The sequence below is a fragment of the Trichechus manatus genome, unplaced genomic scaffold (assembly GCF_000243295.1).
Source record: "Trichechus manatus latirostris isolate Lorelei unplaced genomic scaffold, TriManLat1.0 scaffold00004, whole genome shotgun sequence".
Classification (NCBI taxonomy): Eukaryota; Metazoa; Chordata; class Mammalia; order Sirenia; family Trichechidae; genus Trichechus; species Trichechus manatus.
In genome coordinates this window covers 21,116,977-21,137,544 of record NW_004443940.1, presented here as the reverse complement: position 1 = coordinate 21,137,544, position 20,568 = coordinate 21,116,977, and the positions used below count along the sequence as shown (strand labels likewise).

At 41.2% G+C, this 20,568-nt stretch overlaps 1 protein-coding gene across 7 annotated transcripts in view; it reads right to left on the bottom strand.

Annotated features, from left to right (window-relative positions):
• The window catches only part of TFDP1 (transcription factor Dp-1), a 266,300-nt gene that overhangs the window by 13,088 nt on the left and 232,644 nt on the right, over window positions 1-20,568 (bottom strand). For 4 of the 7 annotated variants that reach the window (XR_002824496.1, XM_023733479.1, XM_023733519.1 and 1 more), the window contains 3 exons: window positions 10,473-10,579; window positions 2,069-2,190; window positions 603-768 (listed from right to left, as the gene is read on the bottom strand). Coding sequence is in view for 4 of the 7 variants with exons in the window: in XM_023733479.1 (XP_023589247.1) it covers window positions 603-768; window positions 2,069-2,190; window positions 10,473-10,579 (395 nt within the window). In the remaining 3 variants the exon portion in view is untranslated. Of the gene's footprint in view, window positions 1-602; window positions 769-2,068; window positions 2,191-10,472; window positions 10,580-20,568 lie in introns of those variants that run through there. The other 3 variants (XR_002824494.1, XR_002824495.1, XM_023733488.1) reach the window with 3 other exon arrangements.

Sequence of the window (20,568 nt, the reverse complement as noted above, 5' to 3'; positions counted from 1 at the left end):
TATTAATTTCCTGGTTTTAGTGACTGTATTGTGGATCAAACTGTAGTAACGTTTCAATATTAATTTCCTGGTTTTAGTGACTGTATTGTGGATCAGACTGTAGTAACGTTTCAATATTAATTTCCTGGTTTAGTGACTGTATTGTGGTTATGTAGGAGAATGTCCTTGTTAGAAGAAAAACAAAAAACAAACCAGTTGCCGCCAAGTTGATTCTGACTCATGGCAACCCCATGTGTCTCAGAGTGGAGCTGCACACCAAGGGGTTTTCATGGTTGTGACCTTTCAGAAACACATTGCCAGGCCTTTCTTCCAAGGCACCTCTGGGTGGATTTGAACTGCCAACCTTTCTTTCAGTTAGCAGCTGAGCCCTTAACCATTTGTGCCACCCAGGTATACGCTAAAACATTCAGGACTGACGGAACGTCATATCAACAATGTACTCTCAAATGGTTCAGGAAAGAAGTTTTTTGTACTATATTTGGAACTTTTCTATATATTTGAAATGGTTTCAAATTTAAAAAAAAAAGAAGAGTGAGCTATGAAATGCAGGTGAGTTCTGCTATTCCTGGCCTCTCACATGAGGCCACCCGGCATATACTTACTGATTCATTTGGTAAAATATGGTTATCAGCAGCACTGAACTCCGCGACCAATTCATCTGCCACTTCGTTATAGGAAGTGGTCCCTTTCCTCTGAACCTTCTCACAAACCTTCATTGAAAAATGCCTCAGACCTTTGCCATTTTTCTCTCCTTTCCTGTTGCGTTTCCTTCAAAAATACAAAGGGAAACATAAACGCCATTAGCATTCTCCAGAGCCAACCAGGAATCCAGATACGCTTTTACCTAAAAGATGTAATAAGCTACACAAAAAGGGCCCCAGTCCAACTGGAGCAGCAGATCTCATAGGATCAGGCCAAGGTCTCCTCATTATTCCAAGTCATAGGAAAATTAGCTCCATTAAAGGAGATAGTACATTGTTAGTGTGGGTGTTCGATGTTTTGTTTTTTTCCTTAAAGGTCAGAAAAATGAGCATTTAAGAGGCCAGATCTCACATCTGTATCTTCAAATGTCAGGAAAAATGGGTCGGCCATCCAAAGAGGTGGGGATCAGTTACAGTATATCTGATATGTATACAGATCAGTACACTAAACACTACATCTTTAAGACATCAACCAGCATCAGGAATTCTGGGAAGTTCTGGTGTAAACTTCAGAATTATTAATGGAAATTTCCCCAGGCTGTTAGACAAGGCTGTGATAACCCACATAAGAATGGGTGCCAAAATTGCTAGAAAACGTTATGAGTGTTTCAAACTGAGAGGGTAAATCCAAATTTCTGAACTTTTTGAGTCAGCACATCAAAGAAAAACCATGCTCTTGGTTTCTAATTGGCTAAATTTTCTAAATGAGATTTTCTTTTTTTTTTTTGCTTTATAACCAACAGAGACATAGTCTTATTTGTTTCTGTTTGCTTGTTTCTAAGGAAAGCAATTCCGCTGACCAAGCAAAATAGCGTTCACATGAGATTCTGCTTTAGAGGAAGAAACCATCTGAATAACAATTCTGGTGGGGCCATGAGAGGTGATAGGAATGGGCCATAACCTGTGGCATCCTGAACGTTAAATTTACAGTTACGGACGAAGATGCTGTAAGAGTGATCACACTCAGACGTATTTCCTAAATTGTCATTTTCCAGTGCAGACAAGGAAAAGTTTTAAAGTTACCACTGAGTTGATGAAGCCAGCTTCTTCCCTTTTCTTCTGCCAAGAACTGATAAACCTTTAAAGTGTAACAATTACACCAAAACACTACTGAAGGAGAACTGTTTTCCCAGCAATCTGACTTCTCATTTACTGAGGGGAAAGTGTCTCTTTGTCTATTCTGGGTATGAATTGCACATTTGTCCAATTAAAAACAGACGGGTTTTATTAAGAGCTCTGAAGAATACATCTACCCAGGGGACCTACGGCATGATCATACAACATATTTGGCCACAACGGAGAACTTTTAAGATTAACACTCTAAGCAATTCTGTTAATTCTAATAGTTTGAGAGGAATATTGCTCACCCAGCAGACCAAGGTGAGGAGTCTGAAGCCTGGTTCTGTGATACAAAATGTGTGTTAGGGGTGTGTGGACTTCCTACCAGGATAGTATTTGGCGCTGCAGGTCTCTGAGGTGTACCAATTACCTACAGTTAAAAAAGACAATTCAGAATACAATCAGAAATCTCCCATATTATGACGCTGCCATTTTTATTATTCGTTCATTATCTACAGCCACTTCTGACTTTTATTAACCACAAAGAATTAGAAAGAACAATGATAATGTAAGTACCCAAGGGCTGACACTTTTGAAATATTGACCGATACGATCACCATCTGTTCTGACCATGTCTTTGATTCCCCTTCACCAACCTCAGACATCTCGAATTAAACAAAAGCAACAAGAAACTCCAAACAGCCCAAACAAGCCAAGAACAAAACAAAGCAACACCTCCAGTGGCAAATGGATCAGTATTAAACTTCAAAGGAGATGCACTGAAGTTCAAGTTGACTGATTTTTTTTGGGAGTGGGAAGGATACTATAGAAGGAAGAAAAAAGTATCACAATACAGAATTCTGTATAAGGAACTTGATCGATGTTTCTATTTTTCCTCTCACCTTCTTTTAGTTCCTTTCAATAATATGGACAAGGATAAAATCGTATCCTTCAGCGGTACTAAAAATTGGCTGACTATAAAAACAAAGAAAGAACAGCTCTCAAAACAAAGGCATACACAGAATCAGAGACACAGCCAAAGTCCATTAATCAGCTCAGGCAGTATAACCATCGACAAGTTGATAACCAATGCTTAGGTTTAAAACTGATACACTGGGGCATTTCATTCCAATGGCACATTCTCCGGAAACCTTAGCACACCAAACACTGTCAGGGAGGGCTGGGCAATTAATACTGGGAGCAAAAACCCATGGGTTTTTATACATCTGGTGACAACAATGATTCTCAGTGGTCAAGCAAATCCTCTGAAAGCTGCACCAACTGGCATTTACCAATCAGCCTCACTCACATGCAAAGCCCTAATGCAATCCGTTTTGTAGTGTCTGAGGCATTCAACAATTATGTCTTCATTAAAGAAAGTAAGTGGTTTGTCTTTTGACAATAAGGACTTTAGTTCCACCTATGTTTAATATTAACATTTGCGAATAAATAGACATTGTCTTGTATGATCAATTAAAATTTTAACCTTTCTAAGATCTTGTTGCACAATCCTTACATCGACATCAGTGAGCTGATGATTGAGTAAAATTATTCAGAAACACTATTTCTCAGTAAATGTTAAAGAGATTCAATTTACTCCAAAGCAAAATGCCTCCACAATTCAACTGCTTGTGTGGTTATTAAGAAAGTTCAGTTAAATGTATTAAAGTTAGACCTCTGAACGTTAGGGGAGAAAGCCTCCATCCAGGAGAGAAGAGAATATACCTCTTAAGACATTCACTGTGGCTACTGTTTCCGGGTTATTTAAGCCGGCTGCTCCCCTTTGCTTTCCCTTCTTAGCAGGATAAACACATTACCTGCCCGTGGCCCTGTGAACAGCTGACAGAGGGACTTTTTAAAATGATCCATCTCTAAGCCCAGATCATCTCCCTCAATGTTAACGGTCCACACAAGTTATGGCCCATGAAAAGAAAAAGTTAACTGCGTTTTCATCCTCTTCATTTACATTTCAATGTACACGCTATGTTTACATTTCTAACATAAAAGATTTATCAGAGTTGTTTTTCAAACTGGGGATCCCCCGTTACTAGCAGGCCATGAAATCCAGTGAGTGAGTTTTCTGAAAAATGAAAACGAATTGAGAAGAGAACAAATCTCCCATAAGTGAGCACTACTGTATGAAACTTTGGTCTCTTTTAAATGTACGTATGCATTCATTCATGGGGGTGTTCTGTGTGACAACGTGGAATGCATTTCTTTTGTGGTCAAAACAGTTTGAAAAACATGGAAGACCTGTCTACTCAAAGCAATTACTTAGGCACAACCGTTTTTACTTCAAATTGGTATTCCTAAGAAAGTAAATGGAAGACTTTGAAAAGCTAACCTCTCTGAACTTGTGAGGTCCTTGCCTGAACATGCAAGCACACCCAATGCAAAGAGGCAGTGAAGTCCTTTTAAATTTAATTTTTAAGGGAACTTACATGTGGAATTCTTCTCCCTGAGAAAGGGGCTTAATTAAATTCAATTTCATGACTCCATGAGACACTCTAGCTTGACCCTAAAATAAAATGACCCTCTAATTGGTCCTCTCCCTAGAACTATCTGAACCTCCACATAGGGACATACTAATTAAGTGATTCTGCAAGGAGAATAGAAAGCCAGAGAACAGGTACACGGTATACAGTAGATGCTCAACAACTGCTTATTAAAATAAACTTGGTTGTGGGGGTGGGGGATGAAAGGGTGAAGCACAGGGCATTTTTAGGACAGTTTTATAATGGTGGATACGTGACATTATGCATTTTCCAAAACCCATAGAATTGCACAACATGAAGAATGAACCCTAATGTAAACTGTGGACTTTAATTACAACGTATCAGTATCAGTTCATCAGTTTTAACAAGTGTGCCACAGCAATGCAAAATATTAATAACAGGGGAAACAGGAGCCCTGGGGGCGCTGTGGTTAAGTGTTCCGCTGCTAACCAAAAGGTCGGCAGTTCAAACCCACCAGCCGCTCCTTGGAAACCCTATGGGGCAGTTCTACTCTGTCCTACAGGGTCGCTATGAGTTGGAATCGACGCAATGGCATGGGTTTGGTTTTGGTTTTTTTAGGGGGCAGGAGGTGAGGGGAATATATAGGAACGCTGTAGTTTCAGCTCAAATTTTCTGTAAGCTTTAAACTGCTCTAAAAAATCATCTACTTACGAGTGAATGAATGAATGAACTTATCCTAGATAACACAAACTCAATTGTCAAGTGCTGAGAAAACCTTGTTGAAATGTGCTTAAGCCTGAACGCTCCTGTTTTTCTCTTTAGTTTCCTCAGCTTCAAGTATTAGTTTAAAAAAAAAAAAAAGTTAAAACACCTGAGTTTACTATAGTTGGAGTATACTTGGCCTTGGGAACAAAAAGGTAAAGACGCACAGACTCTCAACCATCAATGCGTTTTAGCTAAAAGAACACAGCAGACTAGTCTCAGAATGTACACACTGGCTGTGAGTTCACAATGTGGAGGGGGTAAGTCATCAGAGAAAGCTAAGCTTAGTGGAAAACTGTGAGCATACTCTCTATGCTTTTATACTTTAGCTATTTTACACGGAAATCTTCATCAAATGCTTTGTTTTCCCTGTGGGAGGTTTCCTTGTGCACACCTCACCTCCCTGGAAATCCCAAGGAAGGAAGTGCGTTGGATAGGCGTGCTAGGACACACACTCCCTTCCAGTTACTTGGAAGTGTGGGTTTCTGCTCCTCTACGAGATGCATCCAAGCTGCTGGAGTTTTTCAACATCCACATCTCCTTTTTGTACGTTTCCGCCTGTGGCCTCAGCTGTCGGCTGTCTAGGTGCCCTCCTGTACTGGCCTTTATACTTGTCCCTCTGCCCCTGCAATGGGCCATTCTTAAGCCGTCATGGACTTGGACATCAGACAAACAAGCAAGCAAACAAGTAGACTGCAGACAAAGAACTTGTTAGCACTGTGAGTAAAGTAAGAGTTAACATCTCCTAAGAATAAAACACATATGCTTCACTGTCTAGAGTTTTTGACATCTACTTGGCTCGGGTCATTTTATTTTTTCCTTTTCTTTCTGGATCTGGATGACAGAAGACTAGGCTGAATGCAGATATGGTGTACATACAGCAGAAGAATGATTGCGTTGTTCTCATGCAAACACACACCTCTATCACCACAAATACATAGGTTACTATTGAGCATTCATTTTTACAGTATAAACTATAAACATTATGGCCCAACAGAAATAGAGGATAAATTGAGAGCATGTGAGGATGTGCAAGGCAAGAGCCAAGGACAGGAAAATGGGCAACAGAAGAAGTGAGGAGGGCAGAAGGTAAGAAGTAAACTGGGGGTGGGGAGATGAGCCATGTGAGAAGAGAAAAGGAAAGAATTAAGAGCTTAAGTCTTTGAGAAAGGAGGAAAGGGAACCAGATTTCAAAACAGCAGCCACACTGTTTCAGCTGGGAGTGGCCGGGGGCATAAGACCACACCAGGACTTGAACAGAAGCCGCAGCATATCCTGAGGTGAGCGTGGCCTAATCCAAACAGATGGCTGATCCCACACTTAGCGCTGGGTTTCCATCTGTATCCAGAAACCAAAGAGCCACCTGGGGAGCAGTTATATTCCATGAGGCTCGTAAGGCTGGTAGCTCAGGGATCTGAGAAAAGAGGCTGTGTATGTAGGGAGTGTTTCAGGAATTCTCTGGTGACACTTGTCTCCTCTTATGTAACGATTATTTCTTCACCTCTATGCCTCACACTTTCCATGAAGGAACACGAGAGTGTCCACATGTGACCTCTCTCTCCTGTGTTAGGCGCTGTGAAGGGGGAAGAGGGAAGAGGGGTGACCAGGCACTGCACCACCAGAGTTTGTTTACATGTAGTCAGTTTTTAAATCACTTCAACAATCATGGAAAATAGGTAGTGTTATTACTGTTACTGCACTGGTGGCGCAGCGGTTAAGAGCTTGGCTGCTGACCAAAAGGTTGGCAGTTCGAATCCACCTTGGAAACCCTATGGGGCAGTTCTACTCTGTCCTATAGGGTTGCTATGAGTCAGAATCGACTTGACGCCAACGAGTTTGGTTTTGGATTACTGTTCAGATGTGAAGTAAGGTTCAGAGAAGTTAAATTAACGTGGCTTAAGGTCACACAGTTGGTAAGTGGTAACAGAGGCTGAATCCAAACTCAGGTCTTTTGACTTCGAAGCTCCTGCAATTCCAACTAGCTACACAGCTGCTTAAAGACAGTGAAGACCTGACGCCCTAAGGAAAGAGAAGTGTGTGCTCTGAGCATCCCATCTCAGAAAGGCCTGGTAAAAACCAACCCGGCCAATCCTACCTAGGATGCTTTGCTTCTCCCCCGCTCTCCAGCAAGCCAATCTTACTGCCTCCAGAGTCAACTTCTGTGCTTTCAAGCCTAGCCCTTCCATAATCTGGTCTAAGGAAAAGAGAGCTATCAATACAGGGTGCAGTGTTTGCACCTTAATTTCATGTGCTCTAAAAACTGAAATTGAAATCACCTCAGTATACATTCTGTAGGATTCCATTTATATAAAGAATCCAAAAAAAACAGACAAAAGTAGGCTACAATGTATAGGGAGGTATGGTTGGGTGGTAACAATGATAAAGAAAAGGTTGTTTTTCCATAAAAATCTGGTTTGTGCTAACCTTTTGCGGGAGGGAAGAGCTGTAGCTGGGAGAGGCATAAGGGGGGAACCTGGGGTGTTCCCCATATTCTATTTCTTAGCTGGGTGGTGGTTATACAGGTGTTTGCTTCAGTGGGTTGCACATATCGTTTTGTGCATTTTTTCTTATATTATATTTTGCAACATGAGGTTTAGAAAAAAAATAGTGCTCCAGAAGTAAGGCTCTTCTAAAAGATGACATAGGAGTCCCTGGGTGGCACAAATGGTTAAGTGCTCGACTACTAGCCAAAAGGTTGGTTATTTGAACCCACCCAGAGGTGTCTCGGAAGACAAGCCTGGCGATTTGCTTCCAAAAGGTCACACAGCCTTGAAAACTCTGTGGAGCAGTTCTACTCTGCACACATGGGGCCACCATGAGTCAGAATGGACTTGACAGCAACAATAATAACAAAGGATGATACGGGTGGCAATTTCAGGATTTGATCCCTTTTCCAGCAATGAACACACCTGCATCTGGGCCGTGAACTGAAGGTACTCTGGTGCACTGACCGAATGCTGAAAATCTGAGGACCGCTCCTTACCCCCAGGTTCCGTTTTTGCTCAAACAAGGATTAAACCTCATCTCTGACGTCAGAATCAACCAGCCCCTCTTTTTTTAACCTTTGTTTTATAAAAAAGGTTTAAGAGACATTTGTAGCTTGTAAGTTTTCATTGTGTGGGGTTTTTGTGAGGCATAAAAATAGCCGTTTTATTCTCAACTCAAATCCACTTAATTCAAATCATTTATTTAACTTGCAGATTGATAAATTAAACAGAACTGTTGGTATAATTAACCAGGTTTATTCCCCAAGCTAAACTCTGCTATATATAGTACGCAGTGGCTATAAAAATCAAACTGTATGCCTTCATGAAGTAAAACATAAAATGGAATTTGCAGCTTACAGCAAAACGACACTTACTGAAAACCTGTAAGATGCCAATTATGGTGCCAGGACTTTCACAAACTATGGCTTTCGATAACTCACAATGATTTTGCAAAGCAAAATTTGATCACATTTTACTGTCAAGGGACCAGGTGGGTCACTGGGGTCATAGCACAGCTTGTGAATGGGAGAGCCGAGATGTGAACACCATTCTCTTCTCGCTAGGCCATGCCACCTCTGGCACAGTGTGTGATTATAAACTCAAACTAATAAAAAGTCACACCGGAGAGTAAGAAGTGCTGATGATCACCAGCAGTGGATGGAAGAGGCCCAGGGGCCAAACGCTATAGATTAGGGGTTCTAAATGTGCGCTGGCAAGCTGTTGGAGCTTGCTCTGAAAACTAAATCAATACTAAAATCCATGAAAAGGATTTAGAAAAATTCAAGTGTGCTTAAACAAAATGGAAATAGTGGAAAGGAATTTAAAATAAAGACTAAAATTTAGAAATGATCAAAATATCGGTGGTGTGCCATAATTATTTCCCTAAAGAAAAACAAAATTATTACACAGAAAGGATACGCCCCAAACTGAGATTACAGAAGAACCAATACAGTGGACAAAGTAACAAACGAATCCCAGAACATCTCGTGCAAAGCTACTGCTGCTGGGGCTGCAGAGGGCCCTGTTCTGCCTCTCACTCCAAACAAAGGTTCTCTTCCCGCCAAAAGGTGATGTCACGCCACATGTATTTGAGAAGAGAGTGCAGCATCGTGAGCAAGTGTGGGGCAGAGTGGACACAGCGCAGCAGCACCTTCCAGAGCAGAGCAGCGGGAGGCAGGACACGGCTGGGGCTGCTAGAAGGGCACTCATTCCCACCACAAAGGCCAGGACCCGGCAGGAAGGACCCTGAAGCTAAAAACACACAGTCCAGCATAGACCAGACCATGAGAGACAAGGGCAGCAAGAATCCACACCCAAAACTAGACACTGTGCCCTTAGCCACTAGCAGAGGAAGGACTGCAAACCCCTAAAATCCTGTCTATGTTTATGCACGTACAACCCTCATTGAATATTCTAGTTATACACAGAATCTGCACTGGGTAAACCCTACCTACCTATTAGGGTCCTGATTCTGACGCCTAGAGGTGTAAACCAGCCCACCCCATCCCCCTTGCGGAATTCTGTTTGGGATATTTCTTGTCTTTGATAGGCCAACATCTAGAACCCATCAGAGAAGAAAAAGGAACAAAAATACAAAGGAAGCCAATAACATCAGTAAAAGACAGTGTTAAAACATTCAGCAGAAACGGCAAACTTCTAAATTTGCCGAGACATCACAGCCTGCTGTTTCCTGTGTGAGCAGACCTGAGAGAAAAAGCTTTCCTTCTTCTATTCTGATGGCAGCCTTCCAATGGCTCCCATAACAACCTTCCTACCACGACCCAGATGCCCTGTGCCAATTCACTGAGAGGATGTCCCCCGAGAAAGGTAAAGGCAGAGTGCCACACTCCACTGGCAGCGCCATTCCTCTTTACTCCAGAGTTAAACTTGTTGACTAAGAGTTTAGGACTGTTAAGTAAACAACGGATAAGAACACAGTTGAGCACAAGGAAAAAAAGAGTATGTTATGTGTGCAGGGGGAGGGGCCGGTGGTAAAAACACGGTAGAAGGGATCAGAAGCCCTGATTCTAGTGTGTGCTTGAGTACTTACTACCTGCGTGTTACCACCATGGGCAGCTCTCTTGAAATTCTGGCTGTTAATTTTTCATGATTTGTCTTAGGCTCCTCTCAAATACCCTCCTTACCAACTGCACAGTTATCGGGAGAAGCAAACAAGATAAAATACACATAAGCACCTTGAGAACATAAGCCTCTACAAACATAAGATGCCATCACCACCACTGTAACAATAATGCTCCTTAAATCATGGGAAAAAGTTTAAAAAGTCCAGCACTATCAACCATCCAGCGGGAAGAAAGCAGTGAAAGAATCGTGATGGGAAGGGAAGATCTCAAACATTACAACTTTTGAGCCAAAACCTAAGCACTACTGTGAACATCAAGGGCAATTAACAGCATATAAACTAATCCTACTCCTGATTTACCCATTAAGATCCCCATCCATATTCCAGAATAGCCACAGCCCATCCTTGTCAAAAGGCTCCTTACCACTTGCTGTGCAATGTTGACATTGGACTGTCCGAAGGTTTTTGGCAGGAGCTGTTTTCCAAGCGTGTTTACTGTAGAAGGATGAACAGCTACTAATGATACCACACCTACAACATAAAGAAACAAAAGAGGTTATTAAGCAGCAGATTTCTCTTCTAAATTCAAGCTAATAGTGACGGTTCCAGGTAGACAATATTGATCAAAAATTCTTACTTTCCCCAATTTTAGCACTTTAGATCTGTGGGTCAAGTGCAAATACCTCTACTGGGCTTAATTCTCAGCTTTAAAAGGAGGAGGGTTGAGTGTGGGCAGAGTTATGAATATGATATCACTCCTGGGATTTTGTTACATTTATGGTAAAAGAAATTTTGCAGATGTAATTAAGTTCCCTAATCAGCTGACTCTGAGTTAATCAAAAGGGAGATTATCCAGGGTAGGGCTGACTTAATCAAGTGGGCCCTTAAAAGGCAAGGACCAGTACCAGACTCATTCCTGTTGGCTTTGAAAAGCATACTGCAATGTTGTGAAGAAGGCCACATGACAAGAACCTGCGGGCATTCTCTAGGAGCTGAGCGTGACCACTGGCCAACAGCCAGCAAGACAATGGGGACCCCTGGGGATTGTAAGCAATGTCACAGAACAACTAGTGTATGAATGGTTGAATGGGAATTTAATTTACTGTGTAAATTTTCACCTAAACCACAATACAGTATTTTAAAAGTCTATAAGCAAAAATAAAATGTATTTCTATATCTTAGCGTCACAGAGCTAGAAGAGGTTAATTTTAAAAAGATTCAGTTTACAATAGCAACAAAAATAAGGAAGGATAGGAGGCTGCCTACACGCTTTCCCAGGGTCCTGGTTTACTCCAATCTGTGAAATGGAGAGTAGGGCTTCAAAGATATCTAGCAGTTCACCGAGACAGGGAGCATGGAAGGGTAGAGGGAAGAGCTATGCAGAATCACCCACGCACACACAAATACCCACATTCTGCTACCCTGAGATGCTAGCAGATTATGATACAGCCCGTGAGACCTCAGCTGCTGAAAATAAACCAAAACCAGCTGTTGCTGAGCTGATTGGGACTCATGGAGACCCCATATGTATCAGAGTAGAACTGGCTTTGAACAGCTGATTTTTCAGAAGTAGACTGCCAGGTCTTTCTTCCAAAGAGCCTCTGGGTGGACTCGAACTTTCAATCTTTCTGTTAACAGCTGAGCACATTAACTGTTTAAATCCCTCAGGGACTCCACATACATATGGTGGAATATTATTCAGCCATAAAGACGAATGGAGTTCTGACTCACGCTACAACATGGATGAACCCTGAAAACACTACACTGAGTGAAATACGTCCATCGGAGAAGGATAAATATTGTATGATCTCACTTACGTGAAATATCTAGAACAGGCAAATGCACAGAGACAAAAGTTTCTTAGTGGTAACCAGGGGCTAGGGGAGAGGGGGATGGGGAGTTTTTGCTTAAGGGATACTGAGTCTCTAGGGTGATGAAAAACTTGGAAATAGTGGTGACGGTTGCACAACATGGTGAATGTGATTAACATCACTGAATTGTACATTGAAAGATGGTTAAAATGGTAAAGGCTTTTGTTATATATATTTTACCACAATAAAAAAATTTTAATGCAAAATGGAAGGGAGGGAGGGAGGAAAGGGAGGGAGCGAGGGAGGGAACAGGGCCCTCAGTCTTAAAACCGCAAGGAGACGAATTATGTCAACCAACAATAAGTGTGGAAGAGGACCTCAAGCCTCAGATGAGACTGTAGCCCTAACACACACCATGATTTCAGCTTGGGAGACTCTGGACAGAGGAGCCAATTAAGCCATGCTCAGACTCCTGACCCAAAGAACTACAAGATAATAAATGGATGTTGTTTCAAGCTACCAAAAATAAGGGAGGGGGAAATAATACACCTGCTCTTTGACTCACTTGTTCTTTCCCAATGCACTGCACTGGGCAAATCTGCTGCAAAAGACCTCTTTAAAGCGTTGAAAAGCAAAGATGTCACCTTGAAGACTAAGGTGGCCTGACCCGAGCCATGGTATTTTCAATTGCTTCATAAGCATGTGAAAGCTGGACAATGAATAAAGACTACGCCTCACATACTTTGGACATGTTATCAGGAGGGATCAGTCCCTGGAGAAGGACATCATGCTTGGTAAAGTGGAGGGTCAGCAAAAAGAGGAAGGCTTTCAGAGAGATGGACTGACACAGGCTGCAACAATAGGCTCAAGCATAACAACGATTGTGAGGATGGTGCAGGACCCGGCAGGGTTTCGTTCTGTTGAATGTAGGGTTGCTATGGATTGGAACCGACTCTACGGCACCTAACAACAACAACAACATTTCACTTTCTGTTCACCTTCTAACTCAGCTCTGCCCGTCTCTCAGGTGCTCCTGGGCATACATACCATTTAATGTCTTAGCCTCTTTGAAGCAGTCTACTCATCTATAAAAATGTGTTGGCTGGACTAAGTAATTAGGAAACAAGAGATTTTATAAGTCTATGTTTCTATAACAATCTAGAATAAAATGTTAAGATTAGAAGAAACCATTTTTATCCCGTCACTTCCCTATATAGCTGCAAAACTAGTTTGGAAATCTGGGTGCTCTCTGGTGAAGCAGCTCATTACAAACTTAGGAAAGGAAACATCGTTATCTACATAAATGTTTCCTTATGAACATCCAGTTTAATTTCTCACCATCCACTTGTCTCTTCCACGAATACCAAAACAGAACAAAACCCACGCTGTCGAGTAGGTTCCAACTCACAGCAACCCTACAGGACAGAGTATAACCACCCCAAAGGGTTTCTTAGGCTGTAAATCTTTACGGAAACAGATCGCCAGGTCTTTTTCTCCCACAGAGCCGCTGGTGGGTTCGAACCCCAAACCTTTCAGTTAGTAGTTGAGCGCTTAACAGTTGCACCACAGGGCTAACAAAGACTAGCCTCTTATAAGCATTGCCAACCAGCATGCGATGAACTAGCCCGAGACGAGACAAAGCATCAGGTAATCCCCCAGGCTTCTGTTCCTCTCAGCTGGCTTTTTGTTGTTTTTGTTTTATTTTGTTTTAGTGGAGGAGGGAGGACGGGTCCTCACACAAAGGTTAAAACCAGCATCGAGTCTTTTCCCTTTGTTTCAGCATTGTTCCAAACACCCAGGGTAATCAAAGGATAACCTCTGACTAGCCAGTAAGGCTTTCAAACACGAAACCTTCAATTTAGATGGGTCTGAAGTTGCATTTTTGAACCCTTTACAATCCATGCACCTTAAAGAAGCAGTAGACTTCTTTAAAATCCATTTTAAAAATGAGTTTGTTGTTATATAACAATATTGAGTAATTTATCTTTATAATCTAACTTGACCAAGGCAGATAATTTTGAAGTTAACTGAGAAGATATTTATTCTTCCATTGAAATGGCTAACTAAATACTGATAGTTTTGCCAGCCAACACCAACAAATATTTAAATGAATTTAAATTATTTTCTGTAACTAAATAAGTTCATCTGCCAAAAGGAAAAAAAAAAAAAAGGTTATCTGCTTTGGGGTTTTTTTCCCCACCAAAAATAGAGATTTGTCTCTTAAGAAAAGCCGATGTTTACTTTTTAGTTGTTTTAAATATGTGAAAGGCATTTAAGAAACAAAAATAAACTTATTCTAGTTTGTAGTGAAAAATTTTAAATACATGGCTAGCCAATTAAACATATTGCCTCCTCAGATTCAGAGACGAGTGAATAGTAAATTTCCAGGACTACGGAATTGATTCATAAAAAAGATAGTATTTTTTTTTTGTTTATTTGTTTTTTAATTTGCAAGTGATTCCTTAACTTTCAAAGAATGTCTAAAGGAAGAAAATAGACCTTCTGTTTTACAGAGTCATCACACGCACCATTTCTGGGTGGCAGTTCAGACAGCTATCTATCGTGAACACTGTATTTCAAAACTTAATTTGTAATCAAACACATGGAAGTCAGAACATATTTATTAACAGAAACATAGTAACAATCTGCAGGTCCACCCACAAAAACCTACCCAATACACAGTATGATACAAACACTACCCCAGCCCCAAGGATAAGCACGCGTCTATAAAACAACGTCCTCAGGGTTCAATTAATGATTCCCATTTTCTGCAGCAGTGGCGGGAACAAGGCCTCCTTGGGCAGGGGATTCAGGTTGAAGGTGAGAGGGCAGAGTTGTGACACAGAAGTGAGTGCTGGGGCTGAGGGCTGGGCTCCCCGGAGTCACTGCGAGCCCCCTGACCACAGCCTCCTTTCTTCCCATCTGCTTTGCCCAGAAACGGGCCAGCTGGTCTGCCCACCACCATCTGTTGTTTCAACCAGGGTCTCGCTCCCTCCTGGTCAATGGGCGCCTTTCACTGCCCCTGATGCCAACACAATAAAGCCCTGGGGTGGGTTTCTAAGGGCTTTTCCATCTAGGAAAGACGGAGAAACAACTAGCTAGTGAAAAGCTTCCCTTCCTGTACTGTGGGGGGAATGAATACACCTACACGGACACTCTGGGTTTCCTAAGCTTCCCCACCTGCCCCCAGGGTCCCCATCTAGAGCCCTAGCTCCACATCAGCCAGCAGGCAAGGGGTTTCTAAGCCACTAAGTGACAGGCGCTGCACTGGTCTCTGGAAATAAAGCGACAAGCAGCCCTTCAAGTCTAAACAAGAACAGACCTGAAGGACCTCCCAAAACCAAACTGCACCAAAAACCAATCGAACACTTCAAGTCCTCATTTGCTTCACTGTTTCTGCCTACAGCTCCATCTCCCAGCCTTAGGAAGTCCCATAAGACGGTGTGAGAGGCAACAGCATGAGGCTGTCAGGAGAAAGCCAGACATGAATGGAGGAAAAAGGCGAGAGAAATTCAAAACGAAAAGACGCCCCAAGAGTCCCCAAGGTCCACACTTCGCAGTATTTCAGAGAGGCCTTCACAGAGAAGAGGGAGGTCAGAAGGGGACTGCCCACACATATAAGCACGGTAACTCCTCTCCCTTCCTTTCAAGCACACTCAGTCCCTGGAACTGCCCTACCCCATCTTGAACCCAGAAGATGAAGACTCAGGAGCCTGGAAATAAGGGCTGGGAAGGGACTAGAATCCCTGAAGCCTGAGGGGTTACTGGGGTGGGTCTTTTGTTTTGATTTAGTGAGAAACTTTTTAAATAGAGACTTTAAAATACAAAGAATTACAGTACAAACGGCCTTATTCCAGTGTACCTAGAATAAGTAATACCATTTCATCATGTTTGCTTTAGGTTTCTTAAAGAAAGAAAGAAAGAACAGATTTAAGCTGCAGAGATAAAATTACAGTCCCCAAGACACTCGGCCCTAGCTCCACCCGGTTCCTTCCATTTGGCCCCTGCCTGCAGCTATCATGGGCTGGAGGTGACACTCAGTCCGTTTTACATACATACATGTCCATGCATGCATGTGAATCTACGCACAGTGTAAGTGTTGTTTCTGTGTGCCTCTAAAATTCAGAAATGGTATATGTTGTACACATTCTGCAGCTTTAACAGTTTTTGAGATTTATCCATAAAGAGATCTAGTTGATTTCCTTTAATGCTATGTATATATTACTTCATTATAAGACATTGATTGTACATATATGAATATTACATGAAAATGTACAATGAACATCCTTGACCATGCTTCCTGACGAACCCGTACGAGTTTCTCCAGGGCATTTATTGCTAAGAGGGACCACTGGACCACAGGTGCATTTTTCATTATTACCTGATGTTGCCAAAATGCCCTCCAAAATGGTCATTTCGATCCACACTCCCATGAGCAAAATGAATACTCCCCTTTCCCCCTTTGTTTTTACCAACTGTTGACGCAGTAAGACTCGTCATTTTTTATTGATATCAAGGATGAAAATGGTACTTCATTTTTTGTTTAATCTGGCAATATAAATTAGAATGCTTAACACCTTATGTTGTTTTTTAAAAAATTGCTACAATCTTTTTACGGAGAGCAGGGTGAAGTTAACAATTCAGCTACAAGATGGATTAAAGCATGATATCATTTGAGGGCCCTGGTGGCACAGTAGTTAAGAGCTTGGCTGCTAACCAAAAGGTTGGCAGTTCAAATTCACCAGCCACTCCTTGGAAACCCTATGGGGCAGTTCCACTCTGCCCTACAGGGTCGATATGAGTTGGAACCGACTCGATGGCAATGGGTGTGGTTTTTATTTTACTCACTAGAAATTAATATCGTTTTGACTGTAAAATGCATTACAAAGCCATTTTAAAAAGAACTACATGAAAAGTATTTTCAAATATGGTTAAGACCTGCAGAAGTTGGAACTTGTGTAAGGCAGAAATCTGTCAGAGAAGGAAATAAAATACTCTCCACTAAACCAAGGGGCAGAAAAGTGGTAATACTACACTGTCAAATGTGGAAAACTTTCGAGACCCGGAAAAACAAGGCAGTCCAGTTGAGTTCCGGCTCTCACAGGTTTCACTGTATAGCTTGCTATGAAATGGCAATTCCTTTCTTGGCAAGAAAATGAGTCAAAAAAAAAAAAAATATATATATATATGGTTTGAACTGTTGCAACCCATTACCAAAAAAGAATTCTAAAAACGTTACATAAACATATTTTTATAATTATTAATTATATTCCATTAATACCTATAGACTTTGAGATTTCTTAAATTATGAAAGCATAAGGCCTAGTGTTTTCCCAAAAATAATTTTAACCAAATATTTTAAAATTTCAAAATCTAATGTTTTATTTTGCCCACCATGCTGGAAACATTTTGTTTCCTAATATGTCCAAAAGAATCGTTGAAATGCAGTCACTTTTTTATTCTTGTGTCTTACATGTAAGTGAAAATGTCCATGACGATTCCTAAACCAAAGGTTATGGTTCTGCAGCAGGAAAGCAGACGCCACCTCTGAAAGCAATGCTAAAACCAAACCAAACCCGTTGCCGTCGAGTCTATTCTGACTCATAGCGACCCCATACAACAGAGTAGAACTGCCGCAAGGGGTTTCCTAGGAGTGGATGGTGGATTTGAACTGCTGACCTTCTGGTTAGCAGCCACGGCTCTTAACCACTGAGCCACCATTGCTAGTAGGTTTTAAAACAGCTCAAGTATAACTTTCTTCTTAAGAAACAAGACTTATTTCTTAAGCACAAAAGAGGAATGTCCCTCCTAAACTATCAAAGTTAAGACACCCCATTCCCCATATACGAACTCCTGGACAACACAACAAATTCAAGTGAGCTTTCACAGACTCCATTAACGAACCAATGCAAATAACTTTAGCAGCAAGTCCATATATACTTAGAAAAACATGTATTTTGTAGGTAATTCACACCTCAAGTTCAAGATGAGGTGTATCATAACACAATAGTTGCCTCTAATAATATCAAGGATTCATTAATTGTACCTTCATTTGTCAGAAACTACACACCCATTTGCCTGGATGCAGATGCTCCTTAAGCAATGACTTCTCAATTGCAGACAGGCTACTGTAATTGCACCACCTACTGGTATCATATATTCCTAAAATTTTCAAAAGTATGCCCATACTCTCAGAAACCACCTATGTTGATTTAAATTCAAAGTGGATTCCAGATCACTGTTCCCACATAATTTCTTCCAGGTAAACTCTGCAGAGCTCTGCAAAGCTGACCTTTAGTTCTTCTGACCAACGTTTAATTGAAAAGCCATACTCTCATTCCTAGAAACTAAGTTTACAGGTGTAAAAATGTTCATTAAGGTACTAAAAATGGACATAGAGTTTTTAAATGTTCTTTAAGTTTAAAAAGGTCACTAGGTGGCAAAAGTGGTTTGCAATCAACTACTAACCTAAAGGTTGGCCGTTCAAATCCACCCAGTGGAACCGCAGAAGAAAGGCCTGACGATCTGCTTCCATAAAAATTACAGTCAAGGAAACCCTATGGAGCAGTTCTACTCTGTAACACATGGGGTCGCCAGGAGTCAGAATCAACTCAATGACAATGGGTTTGGTTTTTTGGTTTTAAGTTAAAAGGTAGGGAATAGGAATAGAGAAAATTGTGATGAATTCTGCTGGAAGTTTCCTAGAAAGTTGGCCATTTAGAGGGGCTAACCAATGATTAGAGGACCCCTAGTGGTGCAATGGTTAAGTGCTCGACTACTAACCGAAAGATTGGCAGTTTGAACCCACCCAGCTGTTCCGTGGGAGAAAGACCTGGCTATCTGCTCCCATAAAGATTACAGCCTAGAAAAGCATTTGGGGTAGTACTACTTTGTCACATGGGGTTGCTCTGAGTTGAAGATCAACTCGAAGGCACCTAACAACAACAACAACCAATGATTATGCCCTTCTTCCTAAAACAGGACTCCCATCATTCTGTTACCAGAAATACCAGATGAACTCATGCACTACTTGTGTTTATGAGTTTTTATGTGTTTGGAAGGGGGTCCAGTTCGTACAGAACAGTTACTAAGTTTGAAGAATTACATAAGCAACACTAACTTTTAAACTATAAATCATTGTGTAATTTCATCTCTCATCCCTTGGAATTCTTTTCTAAAGCTGACAGGCACAATATTGAAGCAGAAGAAAAACCACGACATAACACAAGAGGATACTCTTTCATCAATTAGAAGACACAGGAAGTGATAATTCTGGGTTAAATCAACAGTGCATGGAGAAAAAGCATCCAATCAAAAATACTTCGTAGATAACCATATAAACCCCGTTGCTGTCTAGCCGATTCTAACTCATAGCAACCCTACAGGACAGAGTAGAACTGCCCCATAGGGTTTCCAAGGATTGCCTGGTGGATTTGAACTGTTGACCTTCTGGTTAGCAGCCGTAGCTCTTAACCACTATGTTACGAGTTTCCAAGATAACCATATACGCAGGGGAAAAAAAAAAAAAACAGTTGTCGTGGAGTTGATTTTGACTCATGGAGACCCCATGTGTGTCAGAGTAGAACTGTGCTCCATAGATTTCCAGGCCTTTCATCCAAGGCGCCTATGGGTCGACTTGAGCCTCCAGCCTTTTACTTAGCAGTTGAGTGTGCTAACCCTTCGCACCACCCAGGGACTCCTACGTGCAGAGTACTCCACTAAGATAAACAAAGAACATGTGACCCGGGGTCCTGCCCTCCAAGAGCTTCAAGGTAAATGTGGCAAAGTAAGCTCATGAAAGACTGTGAATAAACGCAGCATTATATAAACAGTACATGGTTTGGGTGCCTCATATCTTTTCAGGAAAAATATACGTTTATATTAATTAAAAATCAAGAGATACTAGAGCCCTAAAGATAAAAAGATGTCAAATAACAAAGAGTTAACATCATGCAGCCACCAAAACTTATGACGTGAACAGTACTAACTACCAAGAAAAACTGAAGTTACAAAACAGCATGCACAGAATTATCCCATGTTTCAAAAGTATTACACACATATACACAAGGTGTTGGAAAAGTATTCACCAAACTAATAATATAGTTATTTCTGGTAGTTGGAATTCCACATAGCTTTTACATTTTTATTTTTACTGTTAGGTAGTTTTTTGTTTTTTACATTGAACATGTATTATTTTTATAATAAAAACTTTTCATTAAAAAAAAAAAGGCAGCAGCAAGTAAGTATGATTAAGTACAGAGAAAAACGAGGTCAGAGGAAGAAGAAAGCACTTCAAACCATGGTCACCAGGGATGGTGTCACTGAGAATTTGGGACTGAGCTAAGGTCTCCTGCAAAGGACGAACAGGATTCAGATAAATCAGAAAAGAATGAAAAGGATACTTGGCCTATGTGGGAAAATATATCCTGGTGTTCATAGAACAGTAGGTATAACAGCGTGGAGGGAAGAGAGGGCCTATGTAGAGAAATCAGGAGGAACAAAGCCAGGAAGATAGATTGGGATCATGAGGTTGGCAGGAACTTCAATGACAAAGTAATCTGGACATAATCCTGTCAGCAATACAAGTCACAAAAGTGTTATCAGTAAGAAGAAAAGATGATAAAATCAAAGCATGTGAAGTTTAAAAGGGGCCCTGGTGGCAAAGTGGTTAAGAATCTGGCTGCTGACCAAGAGGTTGGCAGTTGGAAT